Source organism: Maniola hyperantus, chromosome 21, assembly GCF_902806685.2.
Source record: "Maniola hyperantus chromosome 21, iAphHyp1.2, whole genome shotgun sequence".
NCBI classification, from domain to species: Eukaryota; Metazoa; Arthropoda; class Insecta; order Lepidoptera; family Nymphalidae; genus Maniola; species Maniola hyperantus.
The window spans coordinates 5,191,515-5,213,290 of record NC_048556.1 but is presented as its reverse complement, the minus strand read 5'-3'; the positions used below and the strand labels follow the sequence as shown (position 1 = coordinate 5,213,290).

At 39.0% G+C, this 21,776-nt stretch overlaps 1 protein-coding gene across 3 annotated transcripts in view; it reads left to right on the top strand.

Moving 5' to 3' along the window:
- LOC117992375 (HEAT repeat-containing protein 5B) overlaps nt 1–21,776 on the top strand; it is a 47,463-nt gene that overhangs the window by 5,239 nt on the left and 20,448 nt on the right. For all 3 annotated transcript variants that reach the window (XM_069505866.1, XM_069505865.1, XM_069505864.1), the window contains exons 7-29: nt 578–738; nt 1,645–1,778; nt 2,898–3,048; nt 3,703–3,834; nt 4,756–4,906; nt 5,660–5,848; nt 6,479–6,597; nt 7,092–7,228; nt 7,769–7,956; nt 8,651–8,745; nt 9,318–9,478; nt 10,213–10,393; nt 11,161–11,427; nt 12,982–13,171; nt 13,746–13,906; nt 15,066–15,204; nt 15,768–15,950; nt 16,504–16,622; nt 18,693–18,804; nt 19,134–19,315; nt 19,869–19,993; nt 20,650–20,770; nt 21,055–21,343. In XM_069505866.1, coding sequence (XP_069361967.1) covers nt 578–738; nt 1,645–1,778; nt 2,898–3,048; nt 3,703–3,834; nt 4,756–4,906; nt 5,660–5,848; nt 6,479–6,597; nt 7,092–7,228; nt 7,769–7,956; nt 8,651–8,745; nt 9,318–9,478; nt 10,213–10,393; nt 11,161–11,427; nt 12,982–13,171; nt 13,746–13,906; nt 15,066–15,204; nt 15,768–15,950; nt 16,504–16,622; nt 18,693–18,804; nt 19,134–19,315; nt 19,869–19,993; nt 20,650–20,770; nt 21,055–21,343 — 3,687 coding nt within the window. The remainder of the gene's footprint in view (nt 1–577; nt 739–1,644; nt 1,779–2,897; nt 3,049–3,702; nt 3,835–4,755; nt 4,907–5,659; nt 5,849–6,478; nt 6,598–7,091; nt 7,229–7,768; nt 7,957–8,650; nt 8,746–9,317; nt 9,479–10,212; nt 10,394–11,160; nt 11,428–12,981; nt 13,172–13,745; nt 13,907–15,065; nt 15,205–15,767; nt 15,951–16,503; nt 16,623–18,692; nt 18,805–19,133; nt 19,316–19,868; nt 19,994–20,649; nt 20,771–21,054; nt 21,344–21,776) is intronic.

The window sequence follows — 21,776 nt, the reverse complement described above, 5'->3', positions numbered from 1 at the left end:
CCGGGATGCAAGCTAACTCTGTATCAAATTTCATCAAAATAGGTTAAACTGTTGGGCCGTTAAAAGCTAGCAGACAGACGGACACACTTTCGCATTTATAATATTAGTATGTATAGTTCGTACAAAATGACTTCTCACCCGCCATTATAACGCTTCACCTTTAACATAAGGACTAAAATCGTACTTTGGTCATGAAAATCTATATAAAAAATTCAAAGTCCTGACTGACTGACTGACTGACTTATATATCAACGCACAGCCTAAACCACTGGTCCTAGAGACATGAAATTTTGAGGGTGTGTTCTTTGTAAAGAGTAGGTATCCACTAAGAAAGGATTTTTGAAATTCCACCCCTAAGTGGGTTAAATAGGGGATGAAAGTCCGTCATTTTTCAAGTTATTTGCATGAAAATTGGTATTTGGGTTTTCGGTCACAAATGAAGAAATACGTGTTCCAGAATTTTTGGAAATTCAACCTCGAACCACAGCTCGATTTTCTAAATTCCACCCGAGCGAAGCCGGGGCGGGTCAGCTAGTTGACACATAAAGTTAAAATATTGTTTTTTTTATTTTGTCAGTGGCAAATAAAAAAGATCCTCCGAAAAACGTAATATCCCTGGAAGAAGCTTTGAATCTGTTGATGGGTGCCTTTTTACGAGGAGGAACGTCATTTCTGAAAGGGGAGATCATAAAATCTGGTTCTGGAGTCAATAGAGAAGTTCGCGTCTGTGTTACAAACGTAAGTATCGATTTTTTCCCTTCCGTTCTATTAACATACCTTGATTAACTACAGAATCTTTAAAACAAAGAGTGAATAGGCATCTTCTAGGTAAACGCGTCCCATCTTAGGCCACATCATCACTTTCCATCAGGTGTATTTGTGGTCAAGCGTTTGCCTATAATGAATAAAAAAATAAATAAAGAGAATACATATAAAAGTTATAAAGAATAGATAGAAGGTTGTCGCTGAATCGATGGGCAATTACCTATTTTTGTATTCTTAGATTTATTTAAAGACTAGCTGATGCCGAATTCGTACGCGTGGATTAAGGTTTTTAAAAATCCTGTGGGAACTTAAATTTTCCGGGATAAAAAGTAGCCTATGTCCTTCCCCGGGTTGCAAGCTACCTCTGTACCAAATTTCGTCAAAATCGGTTGAACTGTTAAACCGTGAAAAGCTAGCAGACAGACAGACAGACAGACAGACAGACAGACAGACAGACAGACACACTTTCGCATTTATAATATTAGTATGGATTATTAATTTTAATGTGTTTGTGTTTGTAATTGTGTTTTGTTGTATGTTTTGTGTTATATTTATAATTTACGTTTGTAACTGTGGCGTCAACCGGGTCACAGCTGAAAATCAGCGTCCTGCATCTTATGTGTGTTAACGCATATGATGCAGGACATTATGCTGAGCTGTACACCCATTTGGTGTGGTGTCACAGATGAAAATTTACATTTGTACTTTGTTTTATCTGTGACACCAACAACAAATAATTGCATTTTCTTTCTTCTTTCTTTCTATTTGCATAACATTACAGTTGCATTGGGTGCAACACTATGCACCCATAGCAGCACCACCACGCAGCAAGGTTACAGAACCATGTCCCGTAACATCTCACGGCATTTTTATTTGTAGGCGTACGTAATGTTCGTACAGAATATGGGTGGAGTGTGGCTCGAACGCAACATGAGCACGCTACTAACGCATGTATTGGACCTGGTCGCTAACCCCAAAGCTGCCAGCTCGCACGTCGACGCTGTATATTCCAGGTAACTTGTCTTTTCGCCTTTACCAGGGTGCCAGTAAGTCCCACTTAGGGGGCGTCCATAAATTACGTGAGATGTTTAAGTGGGGGAGGGGTCGAGTCAAATCTCATCTAATCTTACGTTGGAGAGAGGGGGGGTCTCGACAAATATCACGCAATTTTTTTTTCTGATTAAAACAAAAAAAATTATACTATTTTGGTCCTTTTAATCCAGATTGTACATGCTTAAGATTTAATCTTAATACGACTTAAGTATTCTATTGTTAAATTTTTATTACACTTATAACTCTCAGCAATATTGATTACTAGTCTTAACTAGTCGTAAATGAAAGCATGAAGCAATTTTTTTTTCTTTTTATAATAACAATCCAACGTGTTTACGTAAGAAACCTACATTTTGAAAAATCTCACGTGAGATTGGGGGATGGGGGAGGGGGTCTAATAACATCTCACGACATCTCACCATGGGGCGAGGGAGGGACAGAAAATTCAAAAAAACACCTCACGTAATTTATGGATGCCCCCTTACCCGCTTTTGTGGCAGGATGCGTAAGTGCATTTTCCCTAGCGAAACCACGAAACCAAAAAAAAATGTGACTCGAGATAATATAAACCTACAGCTGCGCGAGCCATCGATGACACCCGCTCCCCTTCGATCGAAGAGAGTGAGGGATAGAGATAAGAGATGATTATACGCGATAAAAAGAGAGGCGTTCGTTAAACTTTACGCGAGTTGAATGTCACTTTATTTTATCGTCAAAAGTCGCTATTTGCAGAATGCTGAGTGAGTCTTCTGAAAGGTACTATTAAGTTATCTACGTCTTTACACAAGCTTAAAATCTATTAAAAGTATGCTCTTTAAAAAAACACATACAAACGAAGATTTAAATATGTAAATGATAAAAGAGCGTGGTTTGATTGAGTAGTTCATTAATAAGCGGGAGACGCGAAAAACTTGAATAAAAATAATTAAATTTCTATTTTTGGGAAATCGGTTAGGTATATGCCACTGAAAACTTCATCAAAATAGGTCAAATCAAAGCAAAAGAATGGCAAACATAATAATAATCATAAAATTACCTATGTAAGAAAAAAGTACCTTAACTTTTTCATATTTTTCCAGGAAATGTATAAACTATATTCTAAGAAATACATTGGGTAAAATGTTGGGCGAAAAAGCCCAAGCATCCGCGTGCCGTGAAATCATTCAGATAGTGGCAAAGCAGATGAACAGCATAGACTTCAACCCAGAGAATGCTAAAGACTGCAATCAGGTAAGACATCTCTACATATCTGTATTTATAATATTAATAACTAGCTGACCCGGCGAACTTCGTACCGCCAAACAGACTATTCTTTAATTTTTTTAATACTTTAAATTTTTATCTCCGTAAGGACCATCCATGTACTTCAAGGAATATTATAAAAAAAGAATTAGCGAAATCGGTCCAGCTGTTCTCGAGATCCCAAAGTCTGGGTGATAGCCTCCTCCATCTATTTCCACTTTTTCTTATTTTGGGCAGCATACATCCAATCTCTTCCAGTCACTTCTATAATGTCAACTTTTCGCTTTTCAAGTGGTCATTTCGTTACTGTTCATTACGTGCATCTGTATTCTGCACGTGTTTCATGCTTACAAAAAATGAAACCAGGGATTCTAAGGCTGAGATCTATAGAGCGTACTTTGAGTATGTTCAGACTTAAGATTCAGTTAAAACGAGACAGATTTATGTGAGAGATATAGCTCTGCCTAGTTTTAACTCTGTCCTAAGTCTAGGCAAAGTCATAGTGTACTCTATAGATCTCACCCTAAGTACCTACAATAATGCTTTGGCGGGCAGTAGCGGTCATTGATTGCGGAGCGTTATGATTGCATTGTTCGCGATACATTGCGTGGTTACAAATATTAAAAGTTACATATTTTGCAGGAAACTTTGTTCAGTCAACATCTGCTAGTATGCGCACTGACGGAGGCAGGTGAGTTGGCTCAACAACTGGGAACATCTGTGCATAACCTGGTTGCGGACACCTCACTCAATATGATCGACACTGTTTGCTCTGTAAGTAATCATTCTCTTGCTATTATTAAAAGAAGAATCTCGGATGAATGGGATAGGCAGAAAAAAGATAAAGCCTAAACTGTAAAGACAGCCATCTTTCAGATGCAATGCAAAGGTTTTACCTGAAAGATAGAGCGGAGGTGGGGAGGAGGTTTTTAGTCCGTAGGCCATTGTGTTGGAGTCGGGCATGCCGGAGGCATCCATGAGGATTTTCCTCCTCCCCGAACGGAAGAAAAAAAAAAAAAAAAAAAAAAAAAATCATTCTCTATGCGTTGTATTCGTCATTGTCTTTTCAAGAGCCTCAATAGCTCAACCGGTAAAGGAGTGGACTGAAACCGAAAGGTCGACGGTTCAACTTCAAAACCCGCCCGTTGCACTATTGTCGTACCTACTCCTAGCACAAGCCTGACGCTTAGTTGGAGAGAAAAAGGGAATATTAGTCATTTAACATGCCTAATATTCTTAAAAAAAAAAACAATAATTATTTTCAATTTTCAAATTAAGATAACTATACCATGTGTGGTATCATATGAAATGGCCTTACTTGTACAGTTCTTGCAATTCACAAAGGCGAGTGGCTCATGCTTGTGTTTAGTCGTATCGGTAGAAGTAACGATCACTGAATGTGTGCGTTTACGAGCGCTTGCTCGCGACTGATTGGTCCGACATGCACGCACACTTACGCAATGCCCGTTTATCTGACGTAACCACAAGTAAAGTCCACTCGCCTTCGTGAATTGCAAGAACTGTACATTCTAAAACAGTTTTTTTTATGCATAATAGTTTTTGATTTATCGTGCAAAATATCAAAATACGACTGTTGTACAGAACCCTCGGTGCGCGAGTCTGACTCGCACTTGGCCGGTTTTTTAAGTGTAAAGGGCTTTAATACATTGCTTGTCATGTACTGTTTATTGGCAGGTGTTAGAACACCCGTGCGTAGCGGCGCGTCTAGGCGCGGCTTCTTGTTTACGCGGCTTGTGCATAGCGCATCCTGCTCTACTGGCGCCTCTACTGGACCGATGCACCGACGCGCTAGACGTACCTAGACCTACGCCGCATCGGATATCGGGTAAATGGCGGACGATATAACAGACATACAGTACGCGGCAGAAAATAACGTACATCGGCCTTTGAATGACATTTCGGCTTTGTAGAGCGTTGTCTCTGTCACTCATACCTATGTGACGTTTTGTCAGTCTCAACGACAAAGACAATGCTCTACAAAACACTACAAATCTCTTTCTAACGGTCGATGTACATTATTTTCTGCCGCGTACTGTACTTTGGTTTGGCACTAATAGAAGCCAACGATCATCAGAAGAAGATATATTGATAGAGCATAGATAGAATATCTGATAGTATACAGGTAGGAAACTGAATGTATACCGAAAGGACACAGTAATGGACAGAACATCGTTGATAATCTTCTGACACAAGAAACAGACAAAATCTAGTCAATAAATAGGACACAAAAGACAAGACAAGATAAAAGAGTTACCGCAACTGAAGGATATGTTTATTTTATCGCTCTACATACTTGTATCATGTATAACTCTCTCCTGCTCGCTCAGAGGTGTTTCAACACTCCGTAAAAGCTTTTTCTATTTCTAAGGTTCTACAGCGCCTATTCTATGGCGCCTATGTTAGAGGAAGTCTCATTATATCCATTAAGCGTGCCTTACAGTCGCGTCAAAATAGCGTTTAACACGACAGGAGAATATGTTTATCTCTGTCACCCATTCCCATACTATGCACGCACTCTCTCTCGCACGCACAGAGGCGTTGAACACTTAATAAAAGTTGTTTCTTTTGGTTTTCCTAGGATATTCAGCAGCATTAGCAGCCATCTTAGGTGCAGTTCGCTCATCTCCACTGGGCGTACCTCATGGTCGTGGCAAGATAGCGTTCAACGCGGCAGAACAGTTATTGCGATCCGCTGGACAAAGTAGCCGCTTGACTGCCGCGAGAACCAACGCTGGCTGGCTTATTGTTGGAGCTATTTGTACATTGGGTGAGTTTGTTTGACATAAATAATGCTAGTAGTGTAAATATCTCTAGGGGCCGCTTGCACTACACTGCTTAGTCTTGTTTGGTTAAATTTTGTAATGAAAGAATGAAAGAAAAACGTATTTTTTTAAAGGTGTTTTTTGAATGCTGTCACTTTTTGGCCAGGCCAGAACGAGAAAAAGACAAGGCTAGAAAATTTAGTTTAAACACATTTAAAAGGTTGGTGCATGTCGACATATATCTTATAAAATCTTATTGATCGGCCATCACCGATTCACCATCGATCCAAAATAGATCGATGATGGATTAACTTTTTTTCGACCGTCTATCAGTCAAAACTAGCATAATATCATCTCCGATTCACACAGAATAACGTTGTTCAGTCGAGAATGGATGTGGAAGTAACACATTTTCAAGGTTCAATACCTGAAAGTCCCTTCTATGGACATTGGGGTCGATTATCAGATGTCTTTCTCTAAACTAAATTTAGACTTTTTTAAAGAAAAAAAAGTATCTGCATCTTTTTCTTTTTAATCATATGCTAAAAAAGATGAATGCACTGGTAAAAAAAAAATGCGAATACTGTTAAATTTAATTGGCATTAGAATCAGTATCATTCTCAGTTTTTGTGTAGGTGTGCCAGTAGTTCGTGGCTTGTTGCCGCGAATGCTGCTTCTATGGAGAAACAGCTTCCCGCGTTCAGCTAAGGAGCTCGAATCCGAGAAGGCAAGGGGAGATGCGTTCACATGGCAGGTAAGTTCCTGGCTAAACAGTATGCAAAGTCTTTCACTTTGATTTAAATGGATTTAAAGCTTATGTTAAAAACATTAACAAATCAGAAAAGAGGTCTTTTTCTGGTGTCTATCTATTCTGTATCTATTTTTGAGGACTCTTTATAGATATAATGTGTTTGACTTCTACAACCGCGTTTGAATTTGCTGAAAAGAACAAGTGAGTTTGGTACAGAGATCGCAAAACAAGCTATCCAATCTGAAGTTGCAATATGACACGGACTAAGGCTGAGATCTATACTATATATCGTACTTTGCTCAGACTTAAGTCTCATTTAAAACGAGACAGATTTATGCCAGCGATATAAGTCAGTCTTACTTTAACACGACGTTAAGTTTGATCAAATTCAAAATGCGCTCTGTAGATCTCAGCCTCAGACAAGGCCGGTAGAGATCTGTTTTTGTACAATACTTGTTTTGCGCGTCCTTTTAGCTGACCTCTCTAACTTTTCACAGGTGACCTTAGAAGGACGGGCCGGTGCCCTCTCAGCCTTGCACAGTCTGCTCATACATTGTCCTTCCCTCGTCAACAATGACGATACCGCCAAACGATTGACTCAACCCATTGATGGAGCTATCGCTGTTTTGACTAAGTAAGTTCAGTTTAAATAAAATTTCATAGCAGATTTGCATTTCATTTCAGTTGTATCATATGGGAGACATATTGGAAAAGTGTAACTTGATAAAGATGTGGATCCTTAATTTATTTTAATTTACTGGCCATTATTCTAATTATAGGTCAATTTGTATAGGTACACTGATAAATTGAGCACTTAATTTTAACTAGGTGATTCGTCTAGAGTAACTAACTCGTAACTACGTCCTCGTAGATTTAGCTGATTTCTCAGCATAAAAAGTAGCCTAGTCTCCAGGTCTTTAATTATATCCTTGAAAAAAATTACGTCGAAACGTTGTCCCTTCGCAGCGTGATTGAAGGACAATCAACAAACACATTCGCATTTATATGATTAGTAGGGTTTTAACAATTTGTTTCTTGTCAATTTTTAGCCAAAACTCTCAAAAAATTTATTGTTGACAATTAAGAGGTCAGACGAAATCAGTTTTTCTTCGATTTAGGCACTGTTTTTTCAAACAAGTTATACCAGTTGCAATTGTTTTTTTTTTTCGCACAGTGTGGGAGCAGTAGTGCGTAACTACGGAGGTTCACTAAAAGCCCCTGCAGCGTTGCTGCGATTGCGGTTATACCAAGCGTGCGCCGCACTGGGCGCTGCGGCGTCCGCACCCGCGGCTCCGTTGCTGCGGTTACTAGCCGCTGAGCTGGCGGGCTCTGCGGATGCGAGCGGCGCTAACGTTGCCACGGGTATGTGATAATGTGCTACAGACAGAATTTTTAGCCACAGACACTCGCTGTCACAGTACAAGGGACAGCAATCCACTTCTTTACGTGCTTTCCGAGGCGGGGGTAGACCAACAGCACCAAGTTTCCAACTTCAGGGCTTCTCCTGAAAATGGATTCGCAGCCAAATAAGCTAGCCACTAAAACAACGAGCTATCGGTAGTATAGTAGTAATAATATAGTACAAAGCCCCTGCAGTGTTGCTGAGATTACGACTATACTAAGCGTGCACTGCACTGGGCGCTGCGCTGCGGCGTGGCCACTGGTATGTATGTAAGTAAGTAAGGGAGTACTTGGATAGTCGCTTAGAACTCCTGCGGCTTTGCTGCGATTGCGGTTATACTGAACGTCTGCCGCACTGGGCGTTGCAGCGTCATTACAGGAAAGGAAAATTACAAGCCTTTAACTCCAGCGGCTTAGGCTAGGCTTTGTTAGATCAGTCAGGACAATTCTTATCATGTATATGATCACGCACAACAAACGGAAACGCGGAAACCAGCCCAGAGTGAAGAGAGAAGATGTATAGCTGATAATATGCTAAAAAGCCATTTCATCTAAGCTAAAGACTTGTAGTAGATACGTACGTATACAATAGCGCTTAAATATCAAGTCTTTGTAGTCAAACGCAAAATGTCTCAATAAATTATTTTTGTCTCAGGTATGCTACGAAGTGCTATGCACCCTCGAGATACTATATTACTTGGAGAAGAAGGCTGGATATATGATACCGATCACGCTGAAATTGAAGAACAGGTACAATACAAAACGAACTAAAGCCTCCACCAATTAGCGTCGCTGTTATTGATGCAGTTACGCTTTTCCCGCGTTGAGTGAGTGAGTGAGTGAGTGAGTGAGTGAGTGAGTGAGTGAGTGAGTGAGTGAGTGAGTGAGTGAGTGAGTGAGTGAGTGAGTGAGTGAGTGAGTGAGTGAGTGAGTGAGTGAGTGAGTGAGTGAGAGAGAGAGAGAGAGTGAGAGAGTGAGTGAGCGAGTGGAGTGGAGCGAGTTCTGTGGAGCGAGTGGCGTGGAGCGAGTGGAGAGGAGCGAGTGGAGAGGAGCGGGTGAAGTGGAGCGAGTTGAGTGAAGCGAGTGGAGTGAAGTAGCGAGTCGAGTGGAGTGAAGCAGCGAGTCGAGTGGATCCATCGAGCGAGTCGAGTGAAGCGATTCGAGTGGAGCGAGTCGAGTTGAGCGGGCGATAAAACGTTAAATAAATTTATAGATACAAGTCATTTCAAAAAGACTTAAGAACTTTACTAAAATTAAAAGGTGAGTTGAGTGAGTGTTTTAGTATGAACAATATTCATTTCCAATGGCTTTTTTATTTGCAGCTGATATCGCCGCTGAGCGCCAGCGGTTCAAGCGCTCTGGAGCACGACGCGTGTTGTCTGTACCGCAAGTTGTCGGGAGCACAACCACTGGGCGTCGCTGTTATTGACGCTTCTGTGGCTCTCTTCCCGTTGATATTCTCACGGGCGGCGAACAAACACAGGTATTTTACAATTTACAATATGACCCATTTTGTATAAGCTTCCATTTAAAAATCATGAGACTGATGCTCACATACTTTTTAATTGCAAATTTTAAAAAATCATCATCCAAAATTAATTTAACTGTTTTTTGACATCATTATTGGTACTGGAAATGTGCACAGGAAATACTAAAAGTCACAGAAAAATAGGCCTTATGCTCTAGGTAAATTGGTACAGAGTTAGCGAAGCAACGATGAACTTTCGAATAAATCTGCATAATATAATAGTACAAACAGTCAAAAGTTTTTACTTTACGTAAAAAGGAAAAGAGGTGGCGGAGAATTCCTTGCAAAGTATCTACGAAGTGGACTTAAAGTTCGTTTTAATTTAAAACATTTTATAAAAGACGCGTTGCTGCTCTTAGACTCTGTCCCAATATGCATTGAGCCTTAAGTTTTTGGTGAATTTTTCCCTTTCAGACTGAAAATCTAGTTTTTGGGGTTCCGTACCTCAAAAGAAAAAACGGAACCCTTATAGGATCACTTTGTGTCTGTCTGTCAAGAAACCTACAGGATACTTCCTGTTGAACTAGAATCATGAAATTTGGCAGGTAAGTAGGTCTTGTAGCAGACATAAGGGGAAAATTCTGAAAACTTTGAATTTGTGGTTACATCACAAAAAAAAAACAAAGATGTGGAAAAGGTCGAACGGAACGGTCGTCTGACTTGCCGGCACTTGGCCGTTTTTTTTTCAGACAACAAATGCTCGAGCATTTCGTGGAATGCATCAAAATGTCCAAAGGAAGTAGGCAGGAGGCTATTCAAATCAACGTGTACACGGCCTTACTTCTGGCGTTGCGTACTCTCGCGGAACAGAAGAGTTCCTTGGGAGCAGGACAAGACGCTGTGAAGACTGCTGCTATGGAACTTGTTATTGTAAGTGATTTCAAAAATACTTGCTTTATTTCTTCCTAATTATATTTACCTACTTTATATTTATACTTTATATTTATAATTTATATTTATTCTATATTTTCCTACTTTATATTTAACCCAGACCTTTATCAAAAGGAACAAATTGAACAAATACAATTGATTTCAGTTAATTCAATATTTCATTTTTTTTACTGGTTTTACGGCTCTGGGTTCTATCCTTCAATATTTCAGTATGGTAAAGACCACAGACTTTTGATAGGTCGGTTGGACCATTATCCCTAGATACCATCTATGGCATTGATGGACCAATGAAAATGGATTGCCTGTAATAAACAAATAAATTATAATAGCTACAAATGTATGAAGATCAATCTTGTTGATCAACACTACTGATTTTGATAAATGATCTGTGTTTCCAATAAATTGTGTCACGGGAAACCACCAAGTACATTTCGCTACCTTTACGGATCAATTTTAGTTTTCTACTAGCATAAAAAAAAAACTTGACTGAGTTTGTTGTGGGCTCTTGTCAGACTTTGGCGCGTTTGGAGCCCTATCACCAGTTTATCATCTTACAAATCCAACAACCGACCATCAAAAAGTACTTATAATTTATTACCTATTTTGAATAAATTTGTTGACTTAGACTTGACTGGACTTCAATATTTTCATACCAAAGTAATTGTTTAGCAATTCAAAATCCTTTCTAGTATCGGCATGTTCCTTTAGTCGTTTTAGTCATTGACAACAACATTTTCTCTATTCAGGCGGGTCTATCAGCAAACACCGCTACAGTACGCGCGGCGGCCGCGTCTTGCGCCGGACGTCTTTGTAGCTGTATTACTGAAGCGGATAGCCAGGCTTTGAGTGAAAGAGTGATCGCTTTAGCACGATCGGCGACAAGTCGACCTATCCGTGCTGCGGCTGCAGCGGCTGTGGGTGCGGTGCAGCGTGCGAGGGGCACCGCGTCAAGCGCTGCAGCGCTGCCGGTGTTGAGAGCGCTTGCTCAGGACACCGCTGCTGTGGAAGTGCAGGTCAGGTCAAAGCAAAGTTTTAGTGCTTGCTTTACGTGTAATTGGGTATTTTCCTACTTTTGAATTTGATAAATATTATTACTTTATTATAAACTAGGATAAAAATAGTAACGTACGTTGAAAAAAATATTAAAATCCAACAAAGATTTACAAAGTTACAGGCATTTTAATTTTGGAGTGGGAGGGTCTTCTATCCCTTTCTCGCAAAACGAAAATTTGTATGAAACCGAACGAAGCTACTATGGCTTTAGTAAGGTGTAACGTCTAAATGCTATATCGCTATCTCTGTCTAATCAGAAATATTTAAATGCTTATAACTTTTTGTTATTTGATCGATTTAATTAATTTTTTCAGTTTACGTCATTATTTTTATCCTAGTTTATAATAAAGTAATCAAAAAATTGGAGTCAAATACCCAATTCATAGGTTTGTGGTGAGCTTAGTAGTGTCATTCATTACCAAACGTATGAAGAAACGTAAAAACGTGTGTTTACTTACGTACTTACTACTAAGTGCAAATATTATCAGGACTGCCACCGCTCACGTAAATTTTTATTATTATGTGAAACAGCACTCTTACAGTTTCCAGGAGATGGCTATTTGTTTATATTTAATGTAATTAATTGAATGTTTCTGAACAATAAAGAAATAAAAAAAAACTTTAAAGAGTCTTTGCAGTGAAATTAACGATTTGATGTACTGTGGTAAAATTTTAGGCCGGAAACTAGCTCTCTTCTGCTGTTCGGTCCACATAATTTGTTATTTGACCCTCGTCATCCAAACCAGCTATTCCAAAACCCTTATTTCGTCTATGGCTATCTCTTTTAGTCTATGGCGTGTGAGATAACTACTTTCATATCTTTCAAGTCTGTATGCTTTATAGTTTCGGAGATTTTGATGTAATATATTGTTTAGCCTGAATCTTAATCTTCATAGGCTATTAGTTCTAAGTTCTTACGTACGACTTATCTGTCTAAATTTGCATGCTGTAGCCACCTATAATAACTTAACACCTAGGATTTAACTAATGTAATTATTTTTGTGTGATTCTGTTGGTGGTTCAATAAAAAATAAAAATAGGCTGAGTTTGTTGTGGGCTCTTCTCAGACCTGGGCGCGTTTGGAACCCTCGTAGCTTTAGTTTTAAGTTTGCGTGATAATTATCACCACTATATCTTAGAAATCCAACATCTGATCATCAAAAAGAGTAATTTATTACCTACTAGCGACCCGCCCCGGCTTCGCATGGGTGCAACGTAGATAGGTACTAATGTGGTGTCATTGCCTCGGAAACTCTCAAATGAGAGGATTTTTTTCCGACCTTATTCACATTACTTCAATTTCTCTAGGGATCTCTAATTTTTTGAGAATTAAACTATAGCTATAAACCTTCCTCTTGAATCACTCTATCTATTGGTGAAAACTGCATTAAAATCGATTGCGTAGTTTATAGATCTACGCGTTCATACATACATACATACAGACGCGGGAAGCGACTTTATTTTATACTATGTAGAGATTTTGAATAAATCATTTGACTTTGACTTTGACTTAGGTGTGGTCTCTCCACGCACTGTCGGTCCTCGTGGATGCATCAGGGCCCATGTTCCGAGGCCACGTGGACTCGACTCTCAATCTGGTGCTAAAGCTGTTGTTCAGCGCCCCGCCTGGCTTGGATGAGCTACACCGCAGCATTGGACGTTTGCTGGCTGCATTGATTACTGTCGTTGGACCTGAGTTGCAAGGTAGATATATAGACCTGGATGATTTTTTAGGGTTCCGTACCTCTAAAAGGGTAAAAGAAAAAACGGAACCCTTATAGGATCACTTTGTTGTCTGTCTGTCTATCTTGTCTGTCAAGAAACCTACAGGGTACTTCCCGTCGACCTAGAATCATGAAATTTGGCAGGTAGGTTGATCTTATAGCTGACATTTGGGGAAAAATCTGAAAACCGTGAATTTAGGGTTAGATCACACAAAAAAAAATTGTGTTCATGAACTAATAATTAGTATTTTCAACTTTCGAAGTGAGATAACTATATCAAGTGGGGTATCATATGAAAGGTCTTCACCTGTACATTCCAAAACAGATTTTTATTTATTTTTATGCATCATAGTTTTTGAATTATCGTGCAAAATGTCGAAAAAATACGACTGTAGTATGGAACCCTCACTGCGCGAGCCTGACTCGCACTTGGCCGGTTTTTTTTTGAAGTTGGTTAAAAAGAAAAATATGAAGAATAATAATTTGTCAATTCTTAAATGTTTATCACTGAAAGTTTTTACAGCCATATTTCTTCAAGTGTGTGCACTTTTCAGCGTGCGGTTGCGCAGCAGTAGGTCGGTTTGTGTGCGCGTGCGCAGCGCTACGGGAAGGCGGCGGTGCGGGTGCAGCGGCCGATGCCATTGGCGGGTTACAACAACTGCACATGTTCGCGCCCAATCACATTAACCTACACGCCTTGGTGCCGCAGTTATGTGTAAGTGGCTTTATTTGTGACGTAATCGTATACTTTCGAAGTGAAACTTCGGCGCTTTTGAAGTAACGCTATTTCCAAGTTTTTTCGGGGTTTAAGAGTACTATCATGAGTGATATCCATACTTACTAATATTATAAATGCGAAAGTGTGTCTGTCTGTCTGTCCGTCTGTCTGTCTGTCTGCTAGCCTTTCACGGCCCTTCCGTTCAACCGATATGATCGATATCCATACTTACTAATATTATAAATGCGAAAGTGTGTCTGTCTGTCTGTCCGTCTGTCTGTCTGTCTGCTAGCCTTTCACGGCCCATCCGTTCAACCGATATGATCGATATCCATACTTACTAATATTATAAATGCGAAAGTGTGTCTGACTCTCTGTCCGTCTGTCTGTCTGCTAGCCTTTCACGGCCCATCCGTTCAACCGATTTTGATGAAATTTGGTACGGCGATAGCTTGCATCCCGGGGAAGGACATAGGCTTTTTATCCCGGAAAATCAAAGAGTTCCCACGGGCTGTTTAAAAACCTGAATCCACGCGGACGACGTCGCGGGCATCCTCTACCTTGTTATAAATCAAAAAAGGCAGTTTAAACCGGCTTATGCAAATGTTTTTTGGGTACTTATTACGAAAATCATATCCATTTTCCAATTCAACATGGCAGACATTCATTTCATTAAATTCATTTATTATGAAAATGATGAGAAGTGACTGCTGAGTTTCCTGCCAGCTCATTTCAATAGAATCTGCTTTTCAAACCATTGATAGATTCTCAGACATAGCATACGATACGCTAGCTATCCTACATGAAATGAATGAAGAACTTTTTGAATTTTGATATTCCATTATCTAATTCAAAATGGCGGACATTCATCTTTCTCAATTCCATGAAGATGTCACTTGGTTTTACGAGGTGGTTTTAAAAAATGACATCTATTTTCCAACATAACGCCCATGCAATTTTCAAAATGTGCATGGGTGTCATTTCGAAGGGTTTCGGATTGCTTCCACAGACCTCACCACAATCCTCAAAATCTCGGTGGGAATGGCATTCCGAACCAGTGCTAAATTAAACTTGATGATGATTCAAAATTGTAAAAGTTTACTTGAATAAAGATATGTTCTGTTCTATTCTATTTAAAAAAAAAAAATTGTTGTAGCATGATCTATCAAGTCCAGAGTTGTCTGTTCGTCGCGCGGCGCTGTGTTGTCTGCGCCAGCTGTCGCAAAAAGACGCGGCTGACGTATGCAAGTACGCTACGTTGGCCTCTGACTACGTACCTGCCAGGCCTTATTGCGGTATGACATTTCCGTTACTATTACGTTTACAGGCTTATTAGATTCTTAAAAAGTAATTTCGTTTAAAATTTATTGTCAAGAAAACTAGCTTCTTTGATGTGTATTTCACTGTTAATTTTTTGACATATTGTTATCGGAGACTTTGGTGTAGACGATTTTTTTAATGTAAATGTTATTTTAGTTAGAGTGGAGATGTTGTTAGTTCATTAGAGTATAGTAGTGTTTCTCGACTTAGCCAAAGCTGTCGACACAATCTCTCTTCCCATTAGTTTAAATAAACATGATAAAAATGACTTCAGGTGAGGTATACCTATATATAGTTTAGAAAGCTATCTGAAAAACGGAAAGCCTCTACTATCTATTTGTGATGCATTTAAACCAAGATTCATTAATCATGTGTGGTGTAATGCAGGGTAGTGTTCTCGGACTTTCCCTATTCTTAGTTTATATAAAATACCCTAACGATAATAAATGAAAGGTTTTTATGAGCCACTTTTGAAATATCAGTTACTTACCATAAAAAAAGAGAAGAAGTAAGTAATTTAACGTCGAAACATCCGTAGGTGTCGTCATAACGGATACGGGGCTCCCAGGCGCGCTATTCGCATACTTGGATATGGAACGTGACAAAACGGCACTGTCCCACGCCCGCGACACTTTGTCATGCTGTCTATTAGCAGCGGCCGGTAATAGATCTGTCAGAGACTGGCTTGTTTTGGCGAAGAAAGTACTGACGGTGAGATTAGGTAAGGGATAAGAAAATATTGATATTATGAAACAAATTGCCCCTGAAAATATTTATATGAAAAAAGTGTACAGCAGCCGGCAAGAAATATTGTACATCGACCTTTAGAATGAGATTTCAGCTTCACTATCACACACACTTCACTATCTGTCACTCATACCCCTCTGTGACGTTTTGTCGGTCTCAACGACAGAGAACGCTCTACGAAACCGCTATTCTCTTTCGATGTACAATATTTTCTGTACGTTATTGTTTTCTTGTTTTGTACTTTAGAAATAAAAATACAACTCTGAAAACCCATACCTTTTTTGTGTTAATTCTTTTATAGGAATAAAAATATCAGAGTCAGTCATACCATTTTATCAGATTTTAAAGCACTTCAATTAAAACAAATAGTACCCAATGCACATAAATCTTTAACTAAATATTGTCAGGCTGAAAATTAGTGCTGTCTTTTTTAATATAGTGTTTTTGTGTTTGTGTGTATAGTGTTACAAAGACTAACAACAGGATTTTTAGAAGTATTCAGTTGAAATATGTTTGTAACATTTAAGAGGATAGCAGCAATAATGAGACAGATTTCGACGCGGAAGGTGATGATGACCAGGCGGAATTTCATGCAGAATCTGAGCAATCCACTCATCCAGCCGTACAACCCAGGTGGCCTACACGGGTATGTGCACTTGTTTAAGTAAAAAAAAATTTATGCTTGAAAATCCTTTATTTTAGAGAGACATGACAGTAACGTTATTAACTTTAGCTTTTCTGTTCAGTGTGTGATTTATCGATCTATTTGGTAGATCTAAGGATCTAAATAAAAGGGGTAAGATGGCGGAAGTGCCGGTTCTGTGTGTATTACTTATACAGTGGTGCAGACGGGGTAAATAATTATCTTTTACGCAATCTGCCACAAAAAGCTGTAGTACTTTTGACTAAAATATTTAATAAATGTTTGCGCATGGCTTACTTCCCTAAAATATGGAAGAGTGCTAAAGTTATCCCTATACATAAACCTGGAAAAGACACTGCTTCAGCGCTTTGTTATAGGCCAATTAGCTTACTTCCTACTATGGGCAAATTGTTTGAAAAAATTATTCATAAACAATTATCTCGGACTGCTAAAAACATTATTATTAATGAACAATTTGGGTTTAAAGAACAACACTCTACTGTCCTGCAACTTGCCAGAGTAGCTGAACACATAGCTCATAACTTAAACCTTGGTTGTTCAACCGGAATGCTTCTTTTAGACGTTGAAAAGGCATTTGACACAGTCTGGCACAAGGGACTTCTGTACAAGATGCGTATGCAAAGTTTTCCTCCTGGACTGACCAAATTAGTGTCGTCTTACCTCGACAGCCGCAGTTTTAGTGTTCATATTGGTGAATATCACTCTACTCCGAGGGTGGTAAGAGCTGGCGTTCCCCAGGGCTCCATACTCGGTCCCTTACTTTTTCTAATCTATGTGAATGATATTCCCATACAACCTTGGACACACCTGGCATGTTACGCTGATGACACTGCATCTTATACATCATCCAAAGATGTGGATATAATTATTAGCAGACTGCAATGGGCTATAGAAGGGTTAAGCGACTATTTCACTACATGGAAATTGAAACTTAACGACAGCAAAACAGAAGCGATACTCTTCACAAGAAGCCGTAAGGTTCCGAGGAGAAAAATTAAGATTGCCGGTCACGAAATTCCCTGGACTAAATCCGTGAAGTACTTAGGCGTCACTCTTGACAAAAAATTAAACTGGAGTGAACACCTAGCAAACCTAAGAGTAAAAGGCTTCAAAGCATTAAGTGCAATCCATCCACTAATTAAACGGAAATCAAACCTAAGTCCTAACATTAAACTTAAACTATATACATCTCTGATAAGACCCTGTATTACTTACGCATGCCCAGTATGGAGCAGTACATGTAACTCAAACTATACAAAACTACAAGTAGTGCAAAATAAAGCATTAAAATCAGCTTATAATACGCCATTTCGCGCAAATCTTTCGTCATTACATAACCGTATAAAATTACCTACATTAAAAACATTTATTTTAAAGCAATCTAAAAAGTTTTATCTTGTTACTAACAGTAAACATAAGAATTCCCTTGTGAACGCAATTGGTAGGAGCCGGGCGAAAGGCTTATCATACATCGATAAGTACAATCGATACCGACTCCCACATCACTATTTACTGAACGATTGAATGTGATGTTTGAGTGAACGCGCGACGGGTAATCGCGCGGCGAGTCAGTAGTTCCGCGCTTTACCCTCAACTAGCGTTATATAAAAAATATAGGATTAGTGATTAGTTAAATTAACTGCTTACCTAAATTTTGTACTTATGTTAGAATATTAGAAATAGTGCTTTAAATGTAAAAAAATATGTTTACAAGTGATAACCGGTGTACTAAGGTTAGCATAACTAATTTTTATCCTATTGTTGGTGTATTTATGGTGTAAATAGAACGGTAAAATATGAAGCTGGTAAGTTTGAAAGGGGCGTCTTAGCCTGCCAAACTATGTTTAATTATATTTTTATGTGTTTATCCTAGGTTAATAGGTCATAAACTATGTATATATTTTTGTTAATTATTAATAAAGACATTTTTCAAACAAAACAAACAAACTTATACAGTATTACTTGGTTCCAATTATATGTTCTATAAATCCAGCCGATATTTTATTGCTTAGAGTGGATGAGAATATTATTTTTATAAGAGTGTTTTTGCAGGTATTTGCAATGGAATGTATTCACAAAGTTATGGGCGCATGCGAAGCGACAGGAGACGGCGCGCATTTTGATCTCGTGAAAGCTAAAGAAAAGCTGTTAACGGATCCGAACGGTATGACTTTACTTAAGATAAAGATTTTAAAATATTCATTTCAATTTTATTATTGGATGCACGATATTCAGTAGTGTACCCGGTAGGATAGATTCAAATCGAACTAGAAAGAGATTTCAGCTTCGTAGAGAGTCGTCTGTGTCATCGTACCTTTAGTCCGCGACAAGGTCGATGACAATCGGGGTGTACGGGGCGTGTATCGTGCACTTAAATTTTGAGTCTTTAAATGTAAAAATCATGTTCCGTCCTTTTTTAGCAATTTTTCGTGACAAATATTTAGCGAGTGGCATGCCCCTAAGAAAATGCTACAAAAACATGAATTCTTTCAGCTGACTACCTTTCCCTCCATCTTTCGGACCTTGTCCGTATGGCGTTTGTGGGAGCGACGGGAGAATCGGACGCCCTGAGGCTGTGCGGTTTGAAGACGCTCCAGATCATTATACAACAGTTTGCGCGCGCGCCCGAACCGGACTTCCCCGGACATTTGCTGCTGGAGCAATATCAAGCACAGGTTGGTCTTTCCTAACGTCTAGATGATCGTATTTCTTTTACAGGTATCTATAGTGTAAACCTTGATAGAGATTAGTAAATTGAAGTGTAAACGAAAAATCTTGGAGTAAATACAGCGTACATTAATTAAGCGTAGGAATGGGAAGAAGGATAGACGATATACAGATATTGACGAGAGGATAAGGAATGCTGTTGCGCTCATTGGAAGAGGCCTATGTATGTTCAACAGTGGACAACCATGCCATTATATGAGTTGCTGTTTGTCTATCGATACACATAATTATTCAAAATCAATCTGCTGATCGAACACGGTAAAAGTGACAGCTACAGTGTAACGACGAACTCGCTCTTTATTGGCTACAATACATTGTTGCAACAAGCATACCATAAATTCAGCCAATCTCAACAATTGCGATTGTAATAATGATTGATGCATCCGGAATCGATTTTCAGAATCATGATTGTATCATGCCGTCTATAGAGTTCGTTAGTGCATCAGGCGTTCCTGATGTGAAAGAAAGTCTGATCAATTTCTAATGGTTTATATAATTTAGGTGGGTGCAGCCGTGCGGCCGGCATTTGCGGGCGATACCGCGTCCCATGTTACAGCGGCCGCTTGTGATGTATGTTCTGCTTGGATCGGATGTGGTGTCGCGAGAGATATCAACGATTTGCGAAGGTATGTACAAAAATATCATTAAGCATCAGTAACATCATAATCCCTCGCCGGCTCACTACTGAGAATGAGTCTCCTCTCAGAATGAGAAGGGTTTGGCCGTAGTCCATCAAGTTTGCATTACATAATGTTATTCCTCAACAGTCTTGAGTAGGAAGTATTATCTGTAATTGATTGATGTTTATATTTTTATTTTGTCACATATTATGTTTGCAAATGTTGTATTAACTTATAATTGGCGACTACATTTAGTAAGTAATATTTTCAGAATTAAGTTTTTTTTTAAATGTATTAGTGTAAGTAGCCGTTAGTTAATTTAATAAATAAAATAAAAATAAAACGTTGAGGATTATGACCCTTTTTACAAATCATAGATATTGTTGCTTAGCATTTTATCAAGCACCTCGGCAAAATTTAGAATAGAATAGCATATAATAGAATAGATTTATTTGTTGATCCAACACATAATAAACGCAATCAAACATTTACAAAAATACCGCCTTAAAATCTAACATAACAACAGTGTCTATAATGTGTCGTGCCAACGAAAAAGCCCTGAACTCAGCTAAATATTGTGGATACACATTTCGCATCTGCTCTCTTTCAGCTGATTCTTTATATTCAGAACAGTCTTGTATCATGGATTGGTTTTATTTCAGAGTCCATCAGTTACTTGTTACCAGTTTGGATAAATTAAACAAGAAAGGCAACACTACACTGATATACAATGAAAGTATGGCTACTCTGGAGAAACTTTCTATACTAAAGGCTTGGGCTGAAGTAAGTTTTTTCTTGTATTTTAGGCTTAAAACTTCTTTATTTACATTCCAACTTTAAAACAGGGTTCAGGTAAATTTTGAGTTCAACATTTTTACTGAATTTTTCCATGTTTTAAATGTTTCTGTCTATATAAATCTTTTCCATACCATACAGGGTTTTTTTACCTGTAACTCTTAACTAAACAGATATCGCTTTAAAAAGCTGTATGGCACGTATAGAAGAATTTGCGTTCCGGTATGACGCCTTGTAAACATTTGGAATATTGTTTTCTCACTATCATCCAGGTATACATAGTAGCGATGGTAAGCAATGACAGTGCTCCGGGCAGTTACGTCAAACAGCTAGACACTAAGCCCGTCAACAATCGCGCAGAGATCGCAAAATGGCGGAACCAAGTGCTTCAAAACAACAACCAGACAGACAACGCTAACCAGGAGAGTGAAGATGAAGAATACGGAGAGTTTGAGTCAAAAGGAGAGAGTTTGTTGAAGCTAGTGGAGCCCGAGTTGGAGAGTTTGGGGGAGAATTGGTTGGCTGCTCTGAAGGACCATGCGCTGCTGAGTTTACCGCCGGGTAAGTAACCAACAAACAAACTTTCACATTTATAATAGGGGTTGTGATTTTATTGAATTGTAGGTAAAAACACTTGAAAATTTATAAAAATCACTGCTATAGTTTGTTCTCAGTTCCTCCATAAGATGTTTCAGAGTTAATCCTCTTCATATTGTTCCATTTTATTGTTGGATATCCGAGACATGGTCGCTAACTATGGGCCTCATAAGAAAGCTCAGCGGGCGATGGAGAGAGCTATGCTTGGAGTTTCTCTACGTGATCGAATCAGAAATGAGGAGATCCGTAGGACTAGAGTAACCGACATAGCTCAACGGGTTGCGAAGCTGAAGTGGCAATGGGCAGGGCACATAGTTCGTATAACCGATAGACGTTGGGGTCCCAAGGTGCTGGAATGGCGACCTCGCACCGGAAGACGTAGTGTTGGAAGACCCCC